This window comes from Suricata suricatta, chromosome 7, assembly GCF_006229205.1.
Source record: "Suricata suricatta isolate VVHF042 chromosome 7, meerkat_22Aug2017_6uvM2_HiC, whole genome shotgun sequence".
NCBI classification, from domain to species: domain Eukaryota; kingdom Metazoa; phylum Chordata; class Mammalia; order Carnivora; family Herpestidae; genus Suricata; species Suricata suricatta.
This window is the reverse complement of record NC_043706.1, coordinates 39,702,723-39,728,933: the sequence shown is the minus strand read 5'-3', so window position 1 is coordinate 39,728,933 and position 26,211 is coordinate 39,702,723. Positions and strand designations below refer to the sequence as shown.

General features: G+C 49.7%; 2 protein-coding genes and 1 long non-coding RNA gene across 3 annotated transcripts; 1 reads left to right on the top strand and 2 right to left on the bottom strand.

Annotated features, from left to right (window-relative positions):
* Positions 1 to 7,594: 7,594 nt before the first annotated feature.
* On the bottom strand, positions 7,595 to 16,393 carry CNPY3 (canopy FGF signaling regulator 3). Its single transcript, XM_029945643.1, has 6 exons — positions 16,075 to 16,393; positions 12,105 to 12,228; positions 11,197 to 11,293; positions 8,959 to 9,081; positions 8,595 to 8,712; positions 7,595 to 8,242 (listed from the first exon to the last, which is right to left on the bottom strand). The coding sequence occupies exons 1-6, from the start codon at positions 16,235 to 16,237 to the stop codon at positions 8,028 to 8,030; spliced, it is 840 nt and encodes a 279-aa protein (XP_029801503.1). The 5' UTR covers positions 16,238 to 16,393; the 3' UTR covers positions 7,595 to 8,027.
* On the top strand, positions 16,378 to 23,415 carry LOC115297183. Its single transcript, XR_003911329.1, has 2 exons — positions 16,378 to 16,738; positions 23,215 to 23,415. It is a non-coding gene; the product is annotated as an uncharacterized LOC115297183 (long non-coding RNA).
* PTCRA (pre T cell antigen receptor alpha) lies at positions 19,459 to 24,892 on the bottom strand. Its single transcript, XM_029945645.1, is given in 6 exon segments — positions 19,459 to 19,521; positions 19,523 to 19,812; positions 20,417 to 20,461; positions 21,251 to 21,571; positions 21,963 to 22,022; positions 24,835 to 24,892. Coding segments are annotated over 6 exon segments (837 nt in total).
* Positions 24,893 to 26,211: the final 1,319 nt, after the last annotated feature.

Here is a 26,211-nt window from a genome sequence, read left to right as displayed (position 1 = left end):
CCATTTGAAAACAAGATTTTTGCTATGAAGTTAATAATGATTTGATTTCTTTCTCATCCAGAGGCATTTAAAAAATGTAAATATCATAAAGCATATGAAATTTCATGGACCTTTTTACTTCTTTTCTTTCTTTCCTTTTCTCTTTTTTAACTTTTAACTATCAAAAGCTTGTTTTCTTCTCTTGACCTTAAATTACTTGGCCTTAAGCATGCTTTCAATGGCTACACTGAAAAGATGTGTTATGACTTGTTTAATCATTCCCCAAGTTCCGAGTGTTTAAAATGTTCCCACAATTTTTCAAGAGAGTGAATACTTGAATAATTATGATCAATTTATATTCCAAATGGAATTTTTCTATTAAGTGATACTGTCACCCAAAACAAATGTTTGTTTCAATTCTTCTCTACACAAAGATGTTATTCCTTGATATTTTACTAGATAGAAAATGATATCTAATTATTGTAGTCTTCTTTAATTGCCACCAAAATGTACCAAGTAATAGCAGTCCTTCATCTCTAAATTGTCCATGTCCTCTACCCACTGAAATATATTGAAACTGCCTTTTGTTTGACTAGTTAGTTCTGTGAATTTTAGAGAAACTAAATGTGAGGCTCTGGGCCATGGAAGAAAAGATTCCAGAATATAAATCAATTTACAGTTTGAATTAACTGAAAATAAGAATAGGTGATATTTTTATTTTTAAATGTTTATTTATGTTTGAGAGAGAGAGAGAGAGAGAGAGTGCAAGTGGGGGAGGGGAGGACAGAGGATCAGAAGTGGGCTGTGCAATGAAGGCAGCAAGCCGGATGTGTGGCTCGAACTCACCAACTGTGAGATTATAACCTCAGCAAAATTAGGATGCTCAACTGATTCAGCCACCCAGGTGCCCGTGATATTTTTAATATGCGGTGCTTATTTGACATTAGCTGAAAAGCATAAATTCTTCATCCCCAGATGTGTGATATTTGCAAAAAGATTTTAGCTTGGAAATATGGCTGCAACCAGACAAATGCCCAAGCTATTCGAATTTGAGGACACATTAAAATTCTAGAATGGTAAAGTATGCATGTAACAGTAACTACAAATGGAGGATATCCTGTTTTTTGTTTAAATTCAGAACAGGTAAAATTAATTTTTCAGAGGATGGACACTAATTTCCAAACTCTAGTCCAAGGCACTGAGAAACCCTCTTGTCTATGGGGCGCCTGGGTAGCTGAGTCTGACTCTTGATCTCAGCTCAGATCATGAACTCACGGTCCGTGAGTTTGAGCCTCCTGTCAGACTCAATGCTGATAGTGCAGAGCCTGCTTGGGATTCTCTCTCTCCCTTACTGTGTCTGCCCCTCCCCCACTTCCATGTGTGTGCACACACACCAGCGCTCGTTCTGTCTCTCTCTGTCTCTGTCTCTCTCGTCCACTAACTACATCTGCCCAGACGAAACACTGGGATGTTGGGGGGAGGAGAGAGAAGCCACCCACCCACATGGACTCTGTTAGCAGATATATCACAATGAATCCCTTTTTGGACCTTTTAGTATACCATGTAAGACTTAATCTGCTTTAATAAGGTCCTGTTAAAACTCAGGCAACGACAGATGTTGGAGAGGATGCAGAGAAAGAGGAACCCTTTGGCTCTGCTGGTGGGAATGCGAACTAGTGCAGCCGCTCTGGACAACAGTACGGAGGTTCCTCAAAATTTTTAAAATACAACTACCCTATGACCCAGCAATTGTACTACTAGGTATTTATCCACAGGATAGAGGAGTGCTGTTTCAAAGGGGCACATGCACACCAATGTTTATAGCAGCGCTATCAACAATACCCAAAGGATAGAAAGAGCCCAAATGTCCATCACCTGATGAATGGATAAAGGAGATGTGGCATATACACAAAATGGAATATTACACAGTAATCGAAAAGAATGAAATCTTGCCATTTGCAATAAAGTGGATGGAACTAGAGGGTATTATGCTAAACGAAATTAGAGAAAGACAAATATCATATGACTTCATTCTATATGGACTTTAAGATACAAAACAGGTGAACACACGTGAAAGGAAGCAAAAATAATATAAAAACAGGGAGGGGGACAAAACATAAGAGACTCTTAAATACAGAGAGCACACTGAGGATTGCTGAGGTGCTGGGCGGGGGGATGGGCTAAATGGGCAAGGGGCATTGAGGAGGGCACTTGTTGGGATGAGCACTGGCTGTTCGACATTGGAATCATTGGATCCTACTCCTGAGATCATCATTGCACTATATGCTAACTAACTTAGATGTAAATTAAAACAAAACGAAACAAAACAAAACAAAACCAACGTGAATGAACCTTGAAGACATTACCGTGAGTGAAATAAGCCAGTCACAAAAAGACAAGTACTGCATGATTCCACTTGTAAGAGATGTCTGGAGTAGTCAAAGTCATGGAGACAGAACGTGGGCCGGTGGTGAGTGGGGCCTGGAGGATGGGAGAAGGAGGAGGTGTTGAGTGGGTACCGAGTATCTGTTTTGTAAGAGAAGAGTCTGGAATATGGTTGCCCAGCCAGGTGAATGTGCTTCATGCTACTGAATTGTACCCTTAAGACTGGTTAACATGGTAAACTGTATATTTATGTGGATTTTACCACAGTCTTTTTAAAATAAAAAAAATGTTTTAAATATTAAAAAAAAAAAAAGTCCTGTGAGGTGAGTGTGAAATTGGTCCCTACATCACTGGATTGCAGCACTAATGAATGGTGTAAGAATTTTAGCAATGTGTAAGAAGAGAGGCTTTCTCTGACCATTTCACACTGTGTTAAAAGCCGTTTGAAGGTGTGCTTATGTCCAATGAGATCTCTTCAGGGTATACCAATCGGCTCACTGAGCTGTACTTCCGCATAAAAACGGTACACTATTAGAGGCCTGGTAGCACGCTAAGTAAGCACTGCTCACTGAAACAGGCGACTTACACATTCCATCATGTCTTGTGAGATGAACCGTGAAACACCAAGACCACTTTGGTGAGTAAGTAATTCCTAACAAGATAAAATCTAGCTTTTTGAGTGTCTTTTTTGTTTTGTTCCCTTTTTTGGACTGAGAACCTTTTATCTTTTGCGGGGGTTGGTGGTGATAGGAGGTGTTGCCGCCCCTGGGACTGGTCATGGAGTCAGCCTGCTTCTCTCCCCTCTCAAGGTGCAACAACACTTCCTTATAAAGAGCCATGATCATTTTAAAGGAAGTTTAAATTCTGTTTGCCTGTACAATTAGTAGATGGAGAGTACAATTTTAAACAATGACTAATATTGGATTCCCCTTCAAGAAATTGTAAACAGGAGGGGCGCCTGCGTGGCTCAGTCAGTTAAGCATCCGACTTTGGCTCAGGCCATGATCTCAAGGTTCATGAGTTTGAGTCCTGCGTCAGGCTCTGTGCTGACAGTTGTGTCTCCCTCTCTCTCTGTCCCCCTCCCCGCCCGTACACTGTCTCTCTCTCAAAAAAATACATTTGATCTTAGCTAAAAGGCCAAGAAGTGATATCTCTCTCTCTCAAAAGCAAAGAAAACATTAAAATTTTTTGTAAGAAAAAAAATGTTGTAAACAGGAGCCAGCCCTTAAGGGGCACATGGCTCGCTCAATAGGTGGAGCATGTGACTCTTGATCTTGGGGTTGTGAGTTTGAGCCCCATTTGGGTGTAGAGATTACAAAAAAAAAAAAAAAAAGCCAACGCTTAGGGGCAGCATAAGGGTCAAGCTGGCTTTCACTTATATACAAGAGTAAACTGTGAAAAGGAAGAGACTTGAAAGTTACCTTACTCCTAATTGCATTCCCCATGTTGCATTTGGAAGACATAGACTGGCAGGCTGTATAGCTGGGCTGCCTTCTAGAAGAGAGCCATGTAAGAGGCGGACGGAACTCTAAGCCAAGCCATCACTGCAGGCCTCATGGCTCTGCTTCAGGACATGGAAGCATTCCACCTGTGCTCACAACCTGCTGGGGCCACTGCTGTGGGACCTTGGACAAGTTATGTCAACTTTCATCAACAGCTACTTATTAAGCAGCTATTCTGTGCCTTGTACGATACTAAGTGCTGGGGCTACAAGAGTGAAAAAAATAGATGAAAATCACGTTTCTTTTTGTGGTGAGATGTGTGTGTGGGGGGGCGATGGCAATAATGTTTCATGAGCTGGGTGCAGGTGACTTGGGTGTTCAGTTTGTAAAACATCATTGAGCACTACGTGCACTTTTCTGTACTTCAACAGTTTTTAGAAATCCGTGGCCTTGGGATCATAGCGGTATTAAATAATTACGTAAAGCGTGTAGAACAGTGTCACGTAGGAAGCACTCAAAGAATAGTGGCTGCTATTATCCCAGGGAAACTCCTTACTGGAGCAAACTAGGCCATCGGGGGGGTGTTCACGAGAGATTCGGCCAGCTCTGCTGCCAGGATTAGTACACAGAGCCCTCCTATAAAGCGCTTAGGTGCAGATCATCCATCTGCAGCAAGAAGCGTGCTTTAAGATTAAAAAAAAAAAAACAGGGGCATCTGGGTGGCTCAGTCAGTTAAGCGTCTGACTCAGGTCATGATCTCATAGTTCTTGAGTTCGACCCCCGCATCAGGCTATGTGCTGACAGCACAGAGCCTGGGGCCTGCTTCAGATTTTGTGTCTCCCTCTCTCTCTGCTCCTCCCCCGCTCATGGTCTGTCTCTCCAAAATAAACATTAAAAAAAAACGGTTAAAAAAAATGGGGCTCCTTGGTGGCTCAGTGGGTTGAACGTTGGACTCTTGGTTTCAGCTCAATTCATGAACCCAGGGTCGTGGGATCAGGCCCTGCATTGGGCTCTATGCTAAGTGTGGAGCCTGCTTAAGATTTTCTCTCTCTCCCTAAAATAATAAGCTTAAAAATTAAGATTAAAAAAAAGAAGAGGCATTTGCTCACACTTGTGAACGGAAATGATGTGGGGCTGCTGTGAATATGTGGACAGTTGGGTACTGCACAAAGGTTCCATATTCAAGGGACTGCCACTCGTGGGTTTGTAAATTTATTATATTCTGGCGGAATCTTGGTGGTGTCTTATTCTGACAAAACTGACATTAAGACGACCTTCTGACAGATGGAAGTCAAGGGTGTGAAGCGCACCATTTTCTAACCTGCTGAAAGACGCTGCATTGGAAATACCATCCAGGAACTGGGAAGTTGAAGAAACTATTTTCTAGGAATTGCCCTTTAGAATAAATACAGAGTCCCTGTGCATCCGCCCCTGAGAATACAGAGCCCTAACCCCTGAGACTTGACCACCAGGGCCTGTGGTTCCTTTAATCGTGGAACTAAAAGAAATGCTTTCTAGTTTGCCCAACGGCCTTGGTGGTTCTAGATGACCGAAGTCTCTGCCTAAGAGACAGATCCTCTCTGGAGTTCTGACAAGTCGTGTTTCTGAGGACAAGGCACTGACATTGTGACTTCTTTGAGGCCCTGCCCCCTCTTAGGAAGACACCCTGTTTCTCCCAGTAGAGTGGGGTCCTGCTGGCTTCATCTAAAAAACCATGAGACTTGTTCAGCATGCAGACTCCCAGGTCCCCAACCCAGGCCCAGACATCTGTATGTTTAACCACCATTCCGTGTGACTCTCATGCTCAGGTGAGTTTAGGAAGCCCTGTCCTAATGGGCTTTCTAATAAAGGGACTAAAATTAGATTAACTAGAGCTCAGCCAGTCCCCTCATCTCACGGAGAGAAGAGGTTTAGGAAAGTGGAAGGCAATACTCAAGTTCAGAAAGGCTTGGCGGTGTGGTGGGGAGAGGAAAAGAAAAACCCGGGAAGCTGGATCTCCCCTCTGGCTCTTCCAGGCTGGGGGTGGGGTGGGAGCCTGCTTGCTGGCCTGGGGGGTGGGGGGTGGATGGAGAGCTAGTGTGTACCACCTGCTTGGCTCTTGTTGGCGGTAACCACGGCGGGGGTGGGGGGGGTGGGAATGAGGAACGTGATATTCACGCAGCAGCCACAGGTCAAAGAGCAAAGCAGTCACAGCACTGTCTGCCCTCTGGTCTGGGACTGGGCCTGGATTGGGCTGCTGGGCCAACACCCCAATAAGGGGACAGGTCTTGTCTCATCCTACTTTAACGACCAATGAAGCTCTAGGGACTGATGTAAGGCAGGCACTGAGGTGCTGTGGGTCAGTGACAGAATGGGGAAACTAGAGACTAGCCATGAAATCCTAGGCTGCCCAGGGGGCTGCAAATGGTTCCCCAGCCCTGGGCTCCAGCCCTTGAACAAAGTCTCAGGGGGCACCTGAGTCCCGACTGGAATCTTACTGCCCACAGTCCCTTCAACAGGGGGCAGTACCAGTCCTGGAGACAGGTGGGGGCAGAGGGGCTGAACCAAATAAGTATCATCCTCCAAGGACCTGCTGGAAGCCTCACCAGCCAGAAGAAAAAAGCTTCCAAGTTGGCTCTACCCTCTTTGGCCTTGGCTGCCCGGATTCAGGGGTGAAGAAGGCCTGAGTCCAGACTTAAAGGGGGCCGCCCCGCAGTTCAGACCCTAGAACATTTCACCAGAGCCAGAGTCTGGGGCACACCAGCAGCGCATCCCCTCCTGCCCACCAGGCCCAGGCCAGAAGTCTGCGCCGGTGCTCACAGGGGACCTGGGGGGAGGGGGAGGGCGCCTACACGGCCAAGACCTTCTGCCACTGTCTCCTTCTAAGAAGCCTCCTTTCCTTTGAAAAGACGCTTACTGGTGATGGTGGAGTTCGGCTAAGAAGCCAAACCAGTTGGATGTGGATCTCGCTGCCAGTGGTGGGTGGTGGGGGAAGGAGCTGGCGGCTTGGGGCAGTGGAAATGCACTGGGCCTAGTCTGCATGCTGGCTGCACTTACTGACGGCAGGATTTGGGCACATCACTTAATTTGGGCCTCAGTTTTGTCTTCTACAAAATGAGACTAATGGCACCCCCCCTTCCCAGAGTTGTAAGGGTTCAGGTAAAAGCCTTGGGAGTGTGTGCAGTCGAGCCAGCGCACTATTGCTACTGAGGGCCCTGATCTCCACCCTCAGGACAGGACGGGGCGGTGCCTAGGCCTCCACCCCTTCTTCCTAGAGGCCAGCCTTCAGGCTCCTCCCCTGCACCCAGAGAACACGGTGTAACCAGCTGTTATTGGGGGCCTGGGGTGTCCTCCCCTCCAGACTCCAGGCACAACAGCTAGGAAGAGCAGAGTGATAAGTTGTGGTCATCAGGGAACAAAGTTCAAGACTAACGAGCAGGGCAGAAGAGGTGGGAAGGAGGGGTGGGATCTGGAAGGGTCACCAGTAAACAGTTTACACAACAAAGGGGAAGGCCCTGAATGAGAGGGGAGAGGCAGGAGGGAGGGCAGCCGGGTGCTCAGGGCACAAGCAAGGCCCCTCCTGGCCTGGGGAGCTTAGGGAGTCCAAAGGCAGCTGAAGGGCAGGGCCAAAGCCAGGTCCTGGGCCTCATCCCAAAACAACCTGGGCCTCCCCATAGCTGGCAGGCCCAGCATCAATAAGGGGGGATGGGAGCAGCCTCTCCACCCTTGCCTCCCAGAAAGGAAGGTGTGGGGGGCGGAGAGCAACAAGGATTCCAGGCCCCTCTGAGGGGCCGGAGGGGACTCAAAAATCAGAACAAAAAAGGCCAAAAGGTTTTTACTCTGTGAGCCCTGGGGAGGGCTGGGCAGAGTTGCAAGGTGTCCACAGTAAGGGGTAAGCAGTGGTGGGGTGGCCTGTAGTCTTGCTTCCCTGGTGGGAAGGAGTGAGGGGAGGTGAAGGCCTGGTGCCCTCCCCACACCTGCCCCTCCAGAGTTCGTGCTGGAGTCCTTGGCAGGCATGAAACCGCCTGAAGCCTGGTGCAGAAGAGCCACTTGGCAGAGGGAGGAGGCTGGCAGGCTGCACAGTGGATCTGAACTCTTCCCTGGCCCTGGGTCTTTCCCGGCAGGAGGCCGGCACGGCAGGAAGGACCTGGAGCGGGACAGCCACCCGCCTGTCTGCCAGAGCTGTGCCCGATTCTTCAGCTTCCAGGTCAGGGGTCAAGGTACAGGGTCGTCGGGTTGGGCTCAAAGCTCATCCGGGGGGCTGTGTGTGAGGGGGGATGCCTTCTGGACGCCCTCATCCTCGTCAGGGCTGGGGTCTTCTTCGAGGCCACCCAGCTCCTTCCTCTGTTTGCTGCCGCTGCCTGAGGCCTTGACCTTGCTGCTCTTCTTTTTAGACTTCTTCCCTCCCAGGGCCGCTGTGTCCCCCTTCTTGCCAGACCACTGCTCTGCAAGGCAACCTGGGGTGAGGAGAGACACCCTCAGCAGACTGGTCTGCTGGGTGAGGAGCGCTGACTGGGCGGCCCCGGAAGTGGTAACTGGCAGTGGTGCCCAATGTCAAGTCCCTGCCTCCTGGCTGGATGTGGCCCCCAGGCCCCTCTGGGGACATCTGAGTTACCTATATGTTATTCTGCGCCTGTTTCAGTACCTCTTGCTCCACGCTGTCCCATCTAGCTCCTTGAGGGCAGAGATGCTATGGTGTTTTCTGGTTCTTAGTTCTTTTCTGCCCTCTCCCAACCCACCTACCCTGAGGGGGAGCAAGCAGTAAAACTGAGGCCCGCTTGCCCTGCCCTCTCCCTCCCTCGGACTCACTGGTGTCCTTGCCCTTCAGCACATGGTTGGCGCAGAGGAACTGAGTCAGGTCTTCCTCCTGGTGGTTCCTGTACCAGTCCTCGATCACCTCCTCAAACTCTTCCACCAACACGTCGCACTATGAATCAGAACACACTGCGTTGGCAAAGCCCCAGCACGGACTCGCTCCCGGGGGAGCTCAGCCGAGCCCCACGAACCACTGCAGGGCAGGCAGATGGCTGTGATTCTCCTGAGGAAACTGAGGGAAGAGACGTGCGGTGACTTGACCAAAGCCTCCCAGCTCTTGGTGGCCTTCCTCGGCCGCAGACCCAGTCCCCACCCACTGGTGAGGCACGGTAGCCTGTGAGGGCCGAAAGGCCTGTACCTGCTTCTTAAGGTCAGCCACCTCTGCGGAGGTCTCGTTCCACAGCTCGTAGGGGATATCCATCACCACCTTGACCCCTTTGTGGACCAGGTTGTGCAGTGTCTCAAAGGTCTCAGACATGCCCTAGAAGAGGCAACCAGGCATAAGAAGCTGAAAGCCTTCCCTGCCTCACACCCTCCTCTCTGGGAGGTGCTGGAGGCCCAAGGACCCAGCTCTGAGAAGTCAGGACCCTCGGGCCTCTCACACATGACTTCACCTTCCTCTCCCCTCTTTCAGGCCTGCCTCCCACAACCCCTACACACCTGCACCTACACACACACACCTACCCTGCCTCCCGGCACCTCCACCTTTCAAAGGGGCTGCTGTGGAGGCACCTGGGGGGCTCAAAAAGTTAATCGTCTGGCTCTTGATTTTGACCCAGGGCATGAACTCACAGTTGTAGGATAAAGCCCTGTGTTGGGCCCTGTGCTGAGCATGGAGCCTGCTTAAGATTCTCCTCCTCTCTCTCTGCCCCTCCCTCCCACTCATATCAAAAAATACCAATAACAATAATTTTAAAAACCAGAAAGGGCTCCTGTTGCCTTCAGGCCCTTTGAATAGCTAATCCTTTCTCAGGAACAAAGTCTGTCTTGGCTCTTTCCCCTCACTGTGGCTGGAAACACTCACTTGGCTAGACCCACTCACTGCTCCAGGTTCTTCCCAGGGCTTGTGCCTTTCCCACGTTGAAAGAGAGCACAAGCGAGGCAGGGAGGATGCGGGTCTATAAAAATATTTCGGCCAGCTGCCTAGGTCTTCTCCCTGGAGACTACACCTACACATTACCTATTTCCTCTATCTTTCTAGAGGTAATGCAAATATACATACAAATCTATTCTGCCCTCCTCACCCCCACTTTTTACACCAGCAGTAGTATATAGCAGCCACACTATTCTGCACCTTGGCCTTATTTACTTAATAACAGACCTTGGAGATAATTTTGACTCAGTCCATAAAGAGCTACCTCATTCTTTGCTTTGTCCACTGAATGGCAATATCAATTTATTTAACTACTAGTGAATGGTTAGGTTGTTTCTCATTTTATTGCCATGGAAAATGATTTTAAACATTTTTTTTTAAGTTTATTTATTTGGGGGTGACTGGATGGCTCAGTCAGTTAAGCATCTGACTTCAACTCAGGTCATGATCTCATGGTTTGTAGGTTCGAGCCCTGTGTCAGACTCTGTGCTGACAGCTCAGAGCCTGGAGCCTGATTCGGATCCTGTGTCTCCCTCTCTCTCTGCCCCCCTCCTCTCATGCTCTGTCTCTTCTCTCCCAAAAATAAATAAAAACATTAAAAAAAACTTATAAGTTTATTTATTTTGAGAGAGAAAGCATGAATGGGGGAGGGGCAGTGAGAGAGGGAGAGGGAGAATCCCAAGCAGGCTTCAAGATGCCGGCACAATACAGGGTTCGAACTCATGAACTGCAAGATCATAACCTGAGCCAGAGGCAGATGCTTAACCAAACTGAGCCACCCAGGGGCCCCATAAACATTTTTATATTAAAGCAAAACCTGGATTTATTACCAAGGAGAATAGGAAATTCAGGCAAATTTTAAAAATCTCATACTTCTGCTGCTTAAGACTATCTCTCTAGGTTTCCCAGGGGTTTCTGATGAATCAGCTTCACTGGGAGGGTACTCAGGTAGAGAAATGTGGGAGACAAGTCCTATCATGTGCCAGGCACTGAAGATACAGAAATGAAGAACTAGGGGCCTTGTTGCAAGAAACTCCTTAAGGGATAGAGGCATTTGCGCATACACTGAGTGCACACTAAATGTCACACAGGCACCCTGACAGAGGTCCAGGTGGGTGCCCTACGGGCCCAGAGGAATGAGGGAATCACCGCCCCCCTGCTGTGTCTTCTAACATCTCTAAACCCCACAGGTCTGTACTCCTTGAGCTCTCACTGACCAAATGTCCAGGCCTCCACGGGGACTGCCACCCTGCAGCATTTCAGTCTGAGGCCGAGACAGGGCCCTGATGGGCAGGCCCAGGCCATGAAGAATGTGCCAACTGGCACTGAAAAGCCAGGCCACCCAGGAGGGGAGAAATGCACACCGTGATTGATGAAGGATGGACAGAGGCCAAGGAGGGCAACTCCCCAAGTGTGGTCTTCAAATCACACCCACACCAGCAGACCACTTAGACACCTGCAGGCCTGGCCCCAATGGGAACGAAGAACAAGCGCAAATCCAACCTTGGCAAACCGGTTGCTGCCGGTCCTCTCCTTGTGCAGGCTATAGTCCAGGAGCCTCTTGCAAATGGTCTCGGTGACTTCGATTAACCGTAAGTCCCTGCAGAGACAGCAGCAGGAGAAGGGCTGAGCTCGTGTCCCCGGCCCCAGTGGCTTAGTGGTCCGTCCCTCCAGCCCTGCTACCCCAGCACCTGCGCATCTCACCAAAGGGAAGTCAGAGCGGGAAGGAAGATAGGTCATCTGGTCTGGGGGCTCTGAAATGCTGGAACATAGACCAGAGAGACAAAATCGTAACAGCTCTACGGGAAGGCATTTTTTATAAAGCTAAGTGATTCAGTATGTAGATGGTTTTATAAAGCAAAAAGTACTAAATTTTGATGTTAAAATACTTCTTTTTCTTGTTGTTGTTTTAAGGTTTATTTTTAAGTAATCTCTATACTCAACGTGGGGCTTGAATTCACAAGCCCGAGAACAAGGGTCGCACACTCCAATGAATGAGCCAGCCAGGCATTCATCCCCAAATATTTCATTTTGAAAGGACCACGACCATGGCTGATGAAAGATTTTGGGGGGGGGGTTATTTTTAATATTTATTCCTGGCAAACTAAAAATTGGTAATCCTATGTTACCAATTTTTTGTTTTTAATTTGCACTGGTCCATGAAATCCAAGAGTCTGGGAATGAGACAGTCTTGCTTTGACAGATAAGAAGTCCGAAGATCAGTGGAATGAAGGGATTCATGAAGCCCACACAAATAGTTGGGGGCAAAACCAGTGGGCAAACTTAGGTGTTGGTCAAGAGCCACCTCCCGTTGGTGGGTCTGCCTCGCTGGAAGGGAGAAGGGAAGTCCAAGCCTCTAAAGCCTTTACGAACAAAGCAGGCCAGGCCGGTGGGGACCCTCTTTCACTTACGACTTAGTGTATTTGACACCGGAAGCCTTCCGGTCCAGGATGCCATAGCCTGTGTCGATCACCTCCTTGGTCTTGCCGGTTTCCTCAAAAGCGGACTTCAGCTCCACGGCAACGTACTTACACACTGGGGGAAGGAGCCACAGCACACCCTACTGAGTGCACGTGAGTCTGACAGGAGCCAGCTCCCAGCAAAGCACACCAAGGTGGGTGCCTCTCCCAGACTGGTCACCACTGCAGGCAGGGAAGGAGTTAGCCCCAGACCACCACACGGAGGTCACTGGGGGAAACCTGGCTCCAAGATTCACTGCCCCATGCCCAGTCCTGGCCCTTATCCTACTGACTCCATTTCTCCCTGGTCCTTCCTGCCCCCATCCCCTCCCTGCCCTCTGTAATTGTTTTACTTTATAATTTTCAAACATATGAAAAAGCTGAATGAGTGCAATGAACAACTATACACATTCCACTCATTTCAACAGTTTGTTAATGATCTGTATAATCTCCCACATATAAAATAATGATGATATAGTAACATATCTCAACAATATATACGTTGTTTTGCTAAACCATTCAATTTTTTTAAATGTTTGTTTATTTTTCAGAGACAGAGCACGAGCAGGGGAGGAGCAGAGAGAGACGGAGACACAGAATCTGAAGCAGGCTCCAGGCTCTGAGCTGTTGGCACAGAGCCCGACGCGGGGCTCCAACTCACGAACCATGAAACCATGACCCGAGTCAAAGTCGGACACTTAACCGACTGAGCCACTCAGAGGCCCCTTTGCTAAACTATTTTAAAAATAAGTTGCAGATATCATGATCTTTCATCCTTAAAAATGTCCTCATGCATCTCTGGAGAATAAGGACCTTCTCCATACAACCATACTGATACTCGGAAAATTAACAATAATTCCAGTATCACCTAATACTCACTACACATTCAAATTTCCCCAATTGTCCTCAAATGTCTTGTATGCCTGTTTTATTACTTGATTTCATCTGTTGCTCCACTCCCAGCTCTCTGTTCCTACCAAGGTAATTTGCTCCACTGCCCCCCCGCCCCCAAAGGCCTGTGTCTACGGTTTCTGTACATTCATCTTCTCATTTCCTCTTACTCTTCCTCAGTTATTAAGCGACTCCTAGGTGTCAGGCATGGCCTGGAGATTCACAGATGAAAACGAGGTTCCAAATCCAGTCTAATGAGTAGAAATAAGTGTAAACAAATAATTACCACTGCATAAGGAGGGCCACCACTAAAAGTGTGACCTGTCCAAGCCTCCAGGCACTTCTCTGCCCATTCTCCCAACTTCATTTTAAAAGCCTCCTTCTACCGGAAAGCTTTTCTGGACCAATCCCACCTGCTCTTGATTTGACCTGGGCCTCTGCAGGATCCATGCCCTCACTAAGGGCCTTTGGCCATGTTGCATCTCCCAAACAGACCATAAGGGTATCCTAACTGAGCATCATTTATTGGATTTTTTTCTGTATTCCTCTAGTCTAGGACTCTGTGTGCTGGATACTTATAAATATTGCTGAGAGACTGTGTCTGTGGTCCAGCAGCTTCTGATGCCTCTGAATGAAGATGGTCTATAGGCTAAATGCCATCAGAGTTCTTGCAACACTGACAGCAGACTTTGGTAGGAGACCAACTCACCACCAAAACAAATACATTCCCTGAAGGTGTGCTTGGTAAAATTTTATAACATACACATTAATAGATGGCTTGGAGAATCTGGAACACACAAAAATTCCAAAATAAAAGCCGGGATCTGGGTCTGCAATGAATTCAGGCAGCTCAGCTCCCTGATTCTCCATCCAGGACACCTGTCCCCCTCCCCTCTCTGTTCTGTACTGTGTGTGAGCTCATCGCTTTTCTGGCTCTTTTGCTCCTCTCTCCCACGCCCTCCACGTTTAGGATTCCAGGCCCTGGGGACCTGGAACCTCCTTTCTCTCCTGTGCCCATCAACCATAACCTTGCTTCCCAGCTCTTCCAAACCTTACCTCTTCGAGACCCCCTCTGGGGATCCCACCCAGAACCAGACTTGGGGGAGGCTCATGGCATCAGCCCCAGACTCATGGACACCCACCTACTCTTTTTCTGGGCAGCCCTTCCTTCCTCTGTGCCAAGACCTATTCCACTGAGGCTACTGAGCCAGGAGGCAGGCTTTGTGGGCCAGACACAGTCAGCATTTAACAACGAAGGTGCAACATTGATAAATAAAAGCAAATACATTATTAAGAGAAGCCTAAGAGTTTGCCAAGCCATCTTGTGACTGAAAATCCCTTTTATTTTTTTTTCAAGTTTTATTTATTTGTTTTGAGTGAGAGAGGGCATGCATGCGAGCTCGAGCATGGGCAAGTGGGGTGGCGCAGTGAGAGAGAAGGAAAGAGAGAGAATCCAAAGCAGGCTCCACGCTGTCAGTATATAGCCCAACATGGGGGCTGGAACTCACAAACCGTGAGATCATGACCTGAGCCGCATCAAGAGTGGGATGGTTAACTGACCATTTCAGGCGGCCCTGAAAATGCGTATTAAATTGATCTTTATCAATTACCTACAGAATGAGGTTGGACTCGAATGATCTCTTAAGATCTTTGCCAGCTCTCTGCTTCTGAGTCTGTGAATGCCTCCTACTGGAAAGAAATGTGAGCTTCTTAGACTATGAGGATAATTAGAGACACAGTGGAGACTAAGATTGAAAACAAAGAGAGGAAGTGAGCCCCGCAAAGGAGAGTTCTAGAGAAAGAGTGAAAGGAAAGCATCGAAACTCTCTGCCTGTCTATTTATGGGACTGAGGGACAAGGTACAAGCTAGCACCCATACTGGGAGCCCTCCCAGTGAAGTCAGCTCATGTCTGAAACACCTCACCTTTCATCTCTCCAATGAAAGGATTATGTGTCCCAAACCACCCCACCCCCACTTCCTAGTGCTTACGGAACATCTGGCCTGCTGTACGCTTTGAATGGGGATGAAATGGATTTATAGCCAACTTTCTGAGGGGTTTGGGTTACAGAGATGGGAAGAAAGGAGCGACTGCGAAGCTCTGAGGAGAAAACAGAAATGGGGGGAGGAAGAAAGGCCCTTCATAGTCCTGGATCACTGGTTTGGGCCCTGGTGCTCTCTCTCTCTCTTTGTAGTTCCACACCTCCACTCTTATACCTTTGGGATTCATTTTCTCCTTATTCCTAGATCCTCTTCCTCCCTCACCAAATTTCCCCAGGCTCTACTCCTGTCCCAATGTGGCCCCATATTCTTCTCCCCTTAGGCCTCAGACTTTCTCTTTCCTGTATACACACCCACAGTCCCTGTTTATTCCTATTGATTCCAAAAATATTCACTGGTGCATACCAGGCATTGTGCGAATAAATATCTGAGAAAAGGTCCTGCCTTCAAGAAGCTCTCATCTGGTGGGGGAGTCCATCAATTACACCGATTAGGTTGCAGTGAGGGCACAAAGAGGGGAGTCTCAGGCTCTTCTTCCCCTACGAACAGTCATACAGACCTTCTCAGTTCCTCAAACTTGCCTCTCCTTTGCCTCTTAGCCGGTAGGCCTCTGCATCTGTGGTTTCCTAAGACATTCTCTCTTTTCACTTCTCTTCGCCCAGCGAAGTCCTAATTATTGTTTGGGCTTCCTATAAGAAGCCTTTCCTGACTTCCCTCTACACACAGCCTTTCCCCCATCCCTAGGCCAGATTAGATGCTCCTCACTCGGCCCGCAAAGCCTGTATCAGTCATGGCATCTACCACCCTGGATTATAATTGCTTTTGTGCACCGAGACCTGATCTCTTGCCCGCTCCTGTGTCCCAAGCGTCCAGCACAGTGCCAGGCACACACACACACACACACACACACACACAGCGGCTTCAATGAATGAAGAGACTCTAGCTCAGGATGCAAGAATCTGGCTTCCCCCGACCCTTCTCTGCACGCCCCGCCCCCTGGCAGGAAACTCCCGGCGGGCCCCGCCCCCTCACCTTCGCATTTGCTAGGGAGTCGAACCCAGTCGGTCTCTTCTGCTTGCGCCGGGCTCGGGCCCAGCTCCGGGGTCGGCAGTAGCAACAGCAGCAACAGTACCATGGAGAAAAGCAGAAGACAGCGGGGCCCGGGCCGGGGTGCAGGCTCAGGCAACGGCTCCATTGCCCAGCCGGACCCGATCCCCGCGGACCGGGCTATGCTTCCTCCGGCTGCGCGCGCTGGGCAGCTTCCCGGAGCCGCTTCCGGGACTGCACACGTGCCTCGGCGTAACCAGGGCAACAGGGAGCCCCCGGCCCGCTCCCTCCACCTACTGCCTCGGCCCGCCCTCCGAGCGGACGAAGGCCCGCGGACTACGTAGCCAATGGGCTTTCCGGGGCTTGCCTCCCAGCGAATGGGAGGGCGATCTCTTTTAGGCCTCGACCAATGAGGGAACAGATGGTGTCCTCAATTTCCAATGGCAGCATCTTTCCCCACACACTAACGGTGGCTCCGGGGGGGCTGGAGGGGCTGGAGGACCTAGACGCCCAGTGGGGCTGAGCCTGAAAGGGAGGAGGTAGTGCTCGTCGGTCCTGGAAGAGGTCTGGAAGGCGGTCTTCACGGCCCTCGCCACCGCCTCCTTGCGCGTCACTTCCCTCCCGGGGTCGTAATGCAGCAAACCCTTAAGTGAGCACCTGTCTTTAAATTTTATTATTATCGGTGTTGTTATTGTTGTAATTGCTAATCACTGGTAGGCTGTGTAGGTAAGACCATGGCGACTCAAACAGTCTCCAGCCTTCAGACAGCTGTCTTAGTGCCCAGTAACCCCCGATTTGTCCCCCGGAGAACTAGGACAAATTACCTCTCCTCCGAGCCTGTTCCTTGCTTCCTTTCTCCTACCTCTTTTTACCTTCCTTCCCTCCCGCCCTTTTTTCTTCTCTTCTCTTTTTTTTTTCTTTCCTTTCCTTTCCTCTTCTCTTTTCAACTTTTTCTCTTTTTCCTTCCTTCCTGTCATCCCTCCCTCCCTCCTTTTCTCTTTCTCTTTCTCTCTCTCTCTCTCTCTCTCTCTCTCTCTCTCTCTTTCTTTCTTTCTTAATTTTTAAGTAATTCCTATACCCAGCATGGGGCTTGAACTCACAATCCCAAATTCAAGAGCTGGGTGCTCCATGGACTGAGCCAACCAGGCACCCTGAGACTCAGTTTCTATATGTATGATCACAAAGGATGCTCCTAGCGGCTGTTAAAAACTTTCCTGTAGCTGGCAAGTTCAAATAGGTTTGTGGAATTAAAGATTACAATCAACAGATTGTAAAAAATTCACACTTTTTTTATGAGTATGTAACCTTAGTTCTCTTTTCTGCCCTATTATTTATTTCTTTGGGCTCTGAGCTTTCACAAAGCAGGGACTTGGCCAATGAACAATTGTATTTCCCTTCCACCTTCCCAGCAACAACAGGTGCCCCGCACAAGGAGATGCTCTATGGGGCCCCATCTCCTCATCAAGAGGAGGACTTCCTGGGTCTTTGGGGCTGCTTCAGACTGCCCCCGAGCTCAGTGTCCTATGGATACACACTACCAAGGCTGCTCCTCTAAGAAATTGTCTGCAAATTACACTTTTGTCTGCAAGGCTCTGCTCCCCAGTGCCCTATGTTTCCCTCCTAGATGTTGGATATTTGTACTGTTTTACAAAGTCTTCAAAGGACTGATGCTCAGCCTTTTGACTTGTTATTTCCAGACCTTTTTGCTCAAAACAATTGTGCGAGCAGCAAGGCACTTTAGATATGAAGGGGCTGTGGTGTGTGTAATTCTATTGCACATGGGATCAGGACACCCTTCTGTGATCCACCATCTTCTCTAGGCTTCATAAGACTTGGGGGGACTCAGTGCCTGGCCAAGGGCGGAGATTTAGCTAGGCCCGGGAACCCTCCTGGGAAATAACATTGAGCCAGCCACAGTAGCAACTGAGCTTGGGGCAGGACAGGATTGGGGGACTGGGACACCATGAGGAAGGGCATTGAAGCCAAGGGAAGTTCTGATTCCAAAATGAACAAAAGGACGTCTGAAGGACATTTACCAAGGCACAAATCAGTTTGGCAGGAGCTGAGGGCCGGAAATGGACAGTGGCCAGGGAAAGCCTGAGGATATAGCCAGACGTGCCCCTGCCTCAACCCAGCCTAGCTTAGACTTCTTCTAAGTCTGTGTGTTGGGGAAGAAGCAAGCCGTGTGGGGATGGCGGACCGATTCGTCCCCAGGAGTTGTGAGATACCCCTCCTTGAAGAATCCAAAAAGAGGCAGGAGCATCTCCATACAGGCTGGTGAGAGATGAGCAGTGGAGCAGACAGTGAGGGTTGTCATGGAACAGAGGCTGAGAGGACACAGAGGCTCAGGAAAGCCCGAAGTGTCACTGACACCGTGTGTGTGTGTGGGGGGGGTGTTAGAGCATTTGCTAACACCACCTTGGGGGAAGGAAGACGAAGGTAGCACCACTGGTCCAGCAGATTGCCCTGTGCTGTACAGGGGACACCTGGATTCACACAAAAGCACGCAGAGATCCCTGGGGGTGATTACTGGAGAGGAACCCCTGGAAAGGCTGGATTTCCAGCTAGTGCTGGAGAAACAGGGGCCACACACTCTACTGGGGGGGGTCTCGTATACTATCAGTGCAAGAACCCTCTTTAGGAAACAAAAAAACTCTTTAGTGCCTGACTCAGGGTTGATGCTCAATGAATATTTGTTAAATGAATAATGACCCTTCGTTGATTAATAAGGTGTAAGTTTGTAATTAATATCCATGCTTTTGGCATCGCATATGATTCTGTTACCCTGGGATCCCGGCCCTGTTCATTTCTGTCAAGTCTGTACAAAACTTCACACCAGGCCCAGCACCCCACCCTCCTGGCTTCCTGGACTCCTCGCCCTGACCTCTTAGAAAAGCTGGGTCTGGGTGGGGAGACAGAGAGGGGGCCTCACTCCATGCCTGCCTGTGGGAGAAGGAGACAGAGGTAGGACAGCATCTTCCTCAAACCCCGGCATCACTCTACAGTTCCCAGAGTCACACCCTCAGGAAGCCCTCTTCTTCCAGGGAGCCCTCCCAGATTTCTGCTTCTTCAAAATCTGCCAAATCCCCTCCTCCTGGGGCAGAGGTGAATTCAAATATGTTTCCTCCGTTTGTGTCATTTAAGCTCCCCTTTAATTGCTCTCCGTTCTCTGCACCTCAAATGTCCCAGTACCTGTGGATCACCACTCTCAAGCGGCTCCCGGTCTAATGGGAGAGACTCGGCCTCCTCCCTCAGAGGGCCTTTCAGTCCAAGGCAGGCGACAGACCCCAGCGCCGGAAATTTCCATCTGCAGAGGGAGGCAGGTCATGCACAAAGATCGCAAGGCTTGAGGCGGGGATGCAGGGTGACTCACGAGCACCAGGCCCAAGCTTGGTGGGTCGGGAGCGTCCCCTCCTCCCAGACTGGGCTCCCCGGCCTGCCAGCCGAGAAGGTGGGGCTGCGGCGACCGGGTGAGCCCTGGGCCAGCCGGCCCCCCAGCACTGCGGTGAATCCAGGCGGCGGGGGCCGAGGGCTCTCCTGCGGACGGAGGATGCGGGAGGCAGTGATGCTCCAGGGGGGTCCCGGGGGGCGCGGGGAGCCCGGGGTCCCCCAGCATGGAGGGCAGGGCGCGGAGGTGGCTGCAGGTCAGGAGCACGTCCAACAGCAGCAGCTTGAAGAGCAACAGCCGCAGCGCCCCCAGCCGCAGTGCCTGGCCCCGCGTCCCTGCGGGGGACAGATGGGCAGTTAGGGACCTGGAGGCCAGCTTCAGCCCCACGTGCAGGAGGGTGTTCTCTGGGGAGGAGGGGCCTTGTCCTCTGCCCTTGCCATGCCTCCTCCCGTTCCCCAAAGCCAGGGGAAGTCCTCCCTGCTGTCTAACCTCAGCTCTAACTGAATAATAACACATACCTTCCTAGCCGTCATTGTATTTTATTCCCCAACAAGGAGGCAGAAATTAGCATCTGACTGACGTGGAGGCAGATAACCAGCTCCAAATGCTCTATGTGGTGAGGAAGTGGAACCTGACTCATGGCTCTCTCTGTTGGGTGGTGGGACTGTCTACCACCCAGTCTCCCAAGGCTCTGATGCTGAGACCAGCCATCTGGGCTGCCCCAGGAGGGCTTTAAGGAGCCTTCTTGTTAACTCTCACCTACACCTTTCAACTGCTGTCCAGGGATTAGTCTGGGGTCAAAGGACCCACTCCCATTTACCCATGGGTAGACTCCAACCCAGCGAGGCAGGGAACACCACCAACCCCCCCCCCCCCCGCCCCTGCACAGTGGGACCATCAGGCCAGACCCTACCAGAGCCCGAGATCCCCAGTACTCACTCCTGAGAGGCTCCCAGAGGCAGGTCCTGGCTGAGGACGTCTCTCCTGCCAGCCAAGGAGAAGAGAGTAAGTCTCTGGGGGTGGGCTCTGCCCTCCACCCCAGCACTATGCCCCAGCCCGGCACAGGGCACCTGTTCATGGCATGTTGGATAGATGGACACATGAACCAGCAGCAGGAACCTGGGGCCCATTCGCCTCAATTCCTCAGATCTCTCTTACTCCCCAAGTCCACTGTTCTGTGCCCAGGTGCCTCAGCGCTTTTAGGCAAGAAACTTATTTTCTTAACACCCTTCTTTGAAAGGCAGGGCATTTATTCAGCACACATTCCCGTCTGGAAGATGACAAAACTGCCATAATCCAAAGAGGAAGTAAGTCATCTAGGAAGACTCACAGCTGGCTTAGCTTCTTGGTGCCTGTAAGGTTGGGGAAATAATATGACTTCCTGTTATGAATGTAGTGTTTATAACAGTGCCTGGCACAGAGCAAACAATAAGTAGATGAAAGCATTTTGTATTTAATTATTGTTTGGTGCTTACAGCTAGGGTGTCATATATAGGGTGATAGAGATATTAATCCTAGGTAATAGGAGGGAGGAGGTGTTATTGCCTCTTGGAAGTCATGCATCAGAGTCTGGATATTTGAAGGAGTTGCAAATCCTGGACTCAGGGTCCTGAGGCCATCATCACCTCATTCAGATGGTTGGCCTGTAAACACCCCCCGTACCCCCAGGGCCCGGAGCCTGTCTCTCACTGTATGTCTCCCACCATATTCTGTTTCCAGGGTATGTGGGGGAAGGGCAAGGAGCATCCACAGGGGCCCAGACTCCATCCCCACCTGACAGCTGTAGGGGCCGTGTGCTCTGGCCGTGGTCGCCAGCCCCAGGCCCAGTGTGGCAGACCAAGTTTTCCCAGGCTGCCAGCTCCTCCGAGGGCAGGGAGAGCTGGGCCAAACTAGTCCAGGTGCCGTCAGCTTCTGGGGAAGGACCGTAGGTGAACGCGTCCAGTGAGCTGCCGTTGCCAGCTGAGAACCAGATGGGGCTCTCCAGGCCAGGGGGTGCTACATCGAGGACCAGGCAGACCACCAGCGTCTGCTGCTTCCCATCCACCAGCAGCGTGATTGGGGGGGCCAGAGAGGGGAAGGGTGTGCCGCCTGTGCCTGTAAGACAGCACGCACCTGTGGGGGGCTTGATCAGTCTGTGCCCTCCAGGCTGGCCAGCACCTCATAGTAGACTTCTGTCCCTTTCATCTGGGTTTGCTTCCACCATCCGTCTGTCCTTCCACCCGCCCACTCATCCATCCCTCTCTTCTTACCTTTGCCCATCTAGTCATCCATCTTTTCCCCATCATCCATCTTTCCTATGCTTATTCTACCCTCCATTTGTAGGTCTGTCCATGCATCCATGCATCCATCCTTCCCTCACCCATCATATCTGAACCTTTCTGTGCCAGGAACTGGGGATAAAACACCGATGAAGACATTGTCCCTACCCTCAAGGAACGTTTCCCATGGGAAAGATAGCAGGTGCATAAACAAATTCTTGTAATACCTTGTTGTGCAAGCCTCAGGAGAGTGGTTACCGCAGAGGAGGAAGGGAAGGAAATAAGATCTGGAATGAGATCAAAGAGGGCTTCGAATGTATCTGTGACTTTTTGTTCCTTTCATCTGATTCAAATATGGCAAAATTTTAACCATTTGCTAATCTGAGTGAAATAGGCAAAGGTGTTCGTGGCTTTATTCTCTGTTCTTTTCTGTAGGTCTGTAGTATTTAAAACGTTTTTTAATGTTTATTTATTTTTGAGAGAGACATGGACAGAGCATGAGCAGGGGAGGGGCAGAGAGAGAGGGAGACACAGAATCGGAAGCAGGCTCCAGGCTCTGAGCTGTCAGCACAGAGCCCGATGCGGGGCTTAAACCCACAAACCATGAGATCATGACCTGAGCTGAAGTCCAACACTCAAGCAACTGAGCCATCCTGTTGCTCCGATCTGTAGTATGTTTTCAAAATATTTTATTTTTAAGGAATCTCTATGCATAATGTGGGATGGGGCTCAAACTCACAACCCTGAAGCCAAGAGTCGCATGCTCTACCAACCCCGCCAGCCAAGTGCCCCTGTAATATTTTTTAAAAGATCTCTGTTCAGATATAATTTATATATTATGCAATTCACCTATTTCAAGTGTATGTCTGTATTATTTCATAGTTAAAAATCAAAAATAGGGGTGCCTGGGTGGCTCAGTTGGTTAAGCATCCAACTCTTGATTTTGGCTCAGGTCACGCACGATCCCAGGGTCGTAGGATTAAGCCCCGAGTATAGGACTCCATACTGACTGGAGCCTGCTTAAGATTCATTCTCTTTCCCTCTCTCCCTCCCTCCCTCTCCCTTGGCTTCTCCCCCACTTGCTCATGCTCTCTCAAAAAAAAATTTTAAATTAAAAAAACACATGGATACTATAAACATCCTATATTTTCTGGGATAGTCCTGATTTTCTACAATCTTATTCTTTTCATTAAAGGTGACAACATACATAATAACCAAAATGTTATTCTTGAATAGTTGGATATCTTTTCACATAAATAATATCTCAAACATTAAAACCCACAAATTCACCCCATGAGTTAAATGCAGCCAAGCTAAAGAAATGCCCCAGGGTGCAGGAAAGGACACCAGATCATCTTGTGGGGAGGTCAGGTTGGGGGTGCTCAGGAAAGGGTCCTTGAAAGTCAAAGAACTTATCTAGAAGCTGGGGAAGGTAGTCTACTCAAGATGGAACTCAGGTCTCTTTGACTTTTCCCATAGACCACCCCACATGGAAGGATGGCTAAGATTTTGCTGCATGACAAAATGGATCAAGCCTGGGACATGGCCTCAGACAGAGCTGGTTTGACTCCTGGCTTTTCCACTTAATTTACTGAGTCTCGAAGTCTGCACCTATCTAATGAGGTTACTAACATCAGCCCAATAAAACTTGTGAAGAATAAAGTTCATGAATAACAAACATCTTGGCAGACAAGAATTAGTATTATTTTATCAATACTAATGTTAATTAGGCCTGGCAAACAAAGGGAATAGAGAAAGCCAAAAGTGAGCTCCAGGACACTGGACCTCCTGAGCCTCTTCAGTAGTACATACAGAGATGCTCCCCAGGTTGAGGAGGCATGTGCCTCCTCCATGAAGCTGCCAAGGATTGCTCCTCCTCACCCTAACTGCTTCCTCCCCAGAGCTCAGACCTTTTGCCGTGGGCTCCTCCGGCTCCACATAGATACGGCTAATCTTCCTAGCAAAAGAGAGCTTATGAAAATACTGGAAGCCAGCTTTAGATCAAGAAGATGCCAGGGTGCCTGGGTGGCTCGGTTAAGTGTCTGACTCTTATTTCAGCTCAGGTCATGATCTAACGGTTCCTGAGATCGAAGGTGCCCAGGATCAGGCTCCTGGATGATGTTGCAGAGACTGTTAGGGATTCTCTGTCTCTCCCTCTCTCTGCCCCTCCCCTGCTCTCTAGCGCACGCTCTCTCTCAAAATAAATACATAAAACTTAAAAAAATGAAAAGAAAAAGAAGATGCCCTGACTCAGAGGTCAAGGACTGTCCCCACCACATACACGCAAACATGCACATGCTTCTAGATGAAGCTGGAATTCTCTCCTCTAAGTTTATTTATTTTGAGAGAGAGAGAGAGAGAGAGAGAGAGAGAGAGAGAGAGAGAGAGAGTAGGGACAGAGAGAGAGGAAGAGAGAGAATCCCAAGCAGGTTCTGTGCTGTCGACATGGAGCTGGACTCAGGTCTCTCCAATCCACCAACTGTGAGATCATGATCTGAGCTGAAATCAAGAGTCAGACGCTTAACCAACTGAGCCACCCAGGTGCCACTGGAATGTTCTCCTTTAAACACAAGTCCTTTGGCTCCATCCTTGATCTTTGAGGAACTGGGGGGTAATACCCTTGGGAAGTCACTGGGACCTTGGGACCTCCCCTGAGACCTCGCTGAGAAGGGGGAGCAGGGTGGACCCGAGACATTCTGAACCCTATTGGAATAGGGCACTCTGGGCAGGAGGCCAGGACGGGAAGGACAGGAGAGGACCTCACAGTGTTGCCCATATCCCAGCCCTGGCTACCCCCTCCCCACCGTCTCTGGATGCCTATCCAGCTTGTTCTTATTTCTCTGCCTCCAACACGTGACTGCCTTACTACCAACACTGTGGACCCCAGGCAGCAGGGCTTGGAGCCCCACATCGAGGTAGCTGGAAGGCGAACACAGTGGGGGAGGGAATGGTGGGCTTACAGTGAGACCCTCTCCAGAAACCCCACCTAGGTCTGTCCTGCCTCCCCACATCCCACCCACACCCAAAGAGGTCAGGAGCAAGGGAGTGGGCATAGGCAAACTAATGGGGCACAGAGAGAGATGCAGGGAGGGGGCTCACCTATGGGCAGGGCTGGACACCCGAGGGCCAGGAGAAGCAGCAGCCAAGTCCTGGCCATGGCCCACCTGAGAGGAGGCAGGACCCAGCTGCAGACCTGAGGTATGGGCTGGGGAAGCAGGCACCCGCAAGACTGCCTCCCAGGCCACAGACCCAGCTGCGCCACCGCGGAGCCGGAGCCGTTTCCCCAGTAAGGAACCCCACCCACTCCCACCCTGGCCCCCAAACCCAATCCGCTCTCAGGGGCCAGGGAACTCAAGGCGCCTCTCCCAAAGCCTGCTCCCTCCCATCTAAGGAGCACCTCACTGGCAGCAAAGCCTTTTCCCACTCCCTGGCCTTGCCTCTATGGGATACAGAGCACCACGCGGTACCTGTAAGGCCTTACATTCAGCACTTCATCCCATCCAGCTAAGGGCTCTAAGTTCCATTTCCCAGGTGAGGCAGTTGAGGCTCGGAGAGATTGAGTGACCTGCTCAAGGCCACACAACTGGCAGGTGGCAGAGCCAGGGAGACAACTGTTTCCTGATGGTTGGCCTCACCGTAGCCCAAAAACCCAATACACTTATTCCAGTGTTGTTACGATGTTGGGAGCCTCCTCCCCACAAAACACATTTTAAAAATAGAATTTATATTTTAGAACAGTTTCAGATTTACAGTGAAATTGAGGGGAAATTTCAGAGATTTCATGAATATGCCCTGCCTGTTACATCGATTCTGTTTTAAGAATAAATTCTTGGGGCACCTGGGTGGCACAGTCGGTTAAGCATCCGGCTTCGGCTCAGGTCATGATCTCACGGTTCGTGGGTTTGAGCCCCGCGTCAGGCTCTGTGCTGACAGCTGGGAGCCTGGAGCCTGCTTCAGAGTCTGTCTCTGTCTCTCTCTGCCCCTCCCCAACTTTTGCTCTGTCTCTCTGCCCTTCTCTCTCAAAAATAAGTAAGCATTAAAAAAAGAGAAATTCTTTGGGGGCACCTGACTGGCCCAGTCAGTAGGGCAGTGACTCTTCATCTCCTTGATCTTGGGGTTGTAAGTTCAAGCCCAGGTTGGGTGTAGAGATTACTTAAAATAAAATCTTTAAAAAAACAAACCTCTTACTAAATGCCATTTTCAGTGACTCCACTGAATTTTAGCTAGAGCTGTCATTTTGACCCTGAAACTTCACATCTAGGTATATAACCTAATGAAATAGTAAGGAGTCAGTCATTATAAGACAAAGATTCATACACAAAGATGTTCTTTGAAGTAGTATTATATTTAAAAAGCAAGAGAAATTGGGAACAGTGGAATTGTTCAATTCTTGGGGAAGGGCCAAATGAATTAATGTTTGGTGTATCTGTATTAGTGAATATTACACAGAGCTTTCAAAAAAAATTTTTTAACATT

Excerpts from the sequence above, each read along its gene's own strand:
- CNPY3 (XM_029945643.1), bottom strand. The coding sequence starts at position 16,237 with ATGGAGCCGTTGCCTGAGCCTGCACCCCGGCCCGGGCCCCGCTGTCTT. Across the intron at positions 8,713-8,958 it reads TGGCTGACCTTAAGAAGCAG|TGCGACGTGTTGGTGGAAGA; the intron begins GTACAGGCCTTT and ends TCTGATTCATAG. Across the intron at positions 8,243-8,594 it reads GCTGAAGGGCAAGGACACCA|GTTGCCTTGCAGAGCAGTGG; the intron begins GTGAGTCCGAGG and ends TCCTCACCCCAG.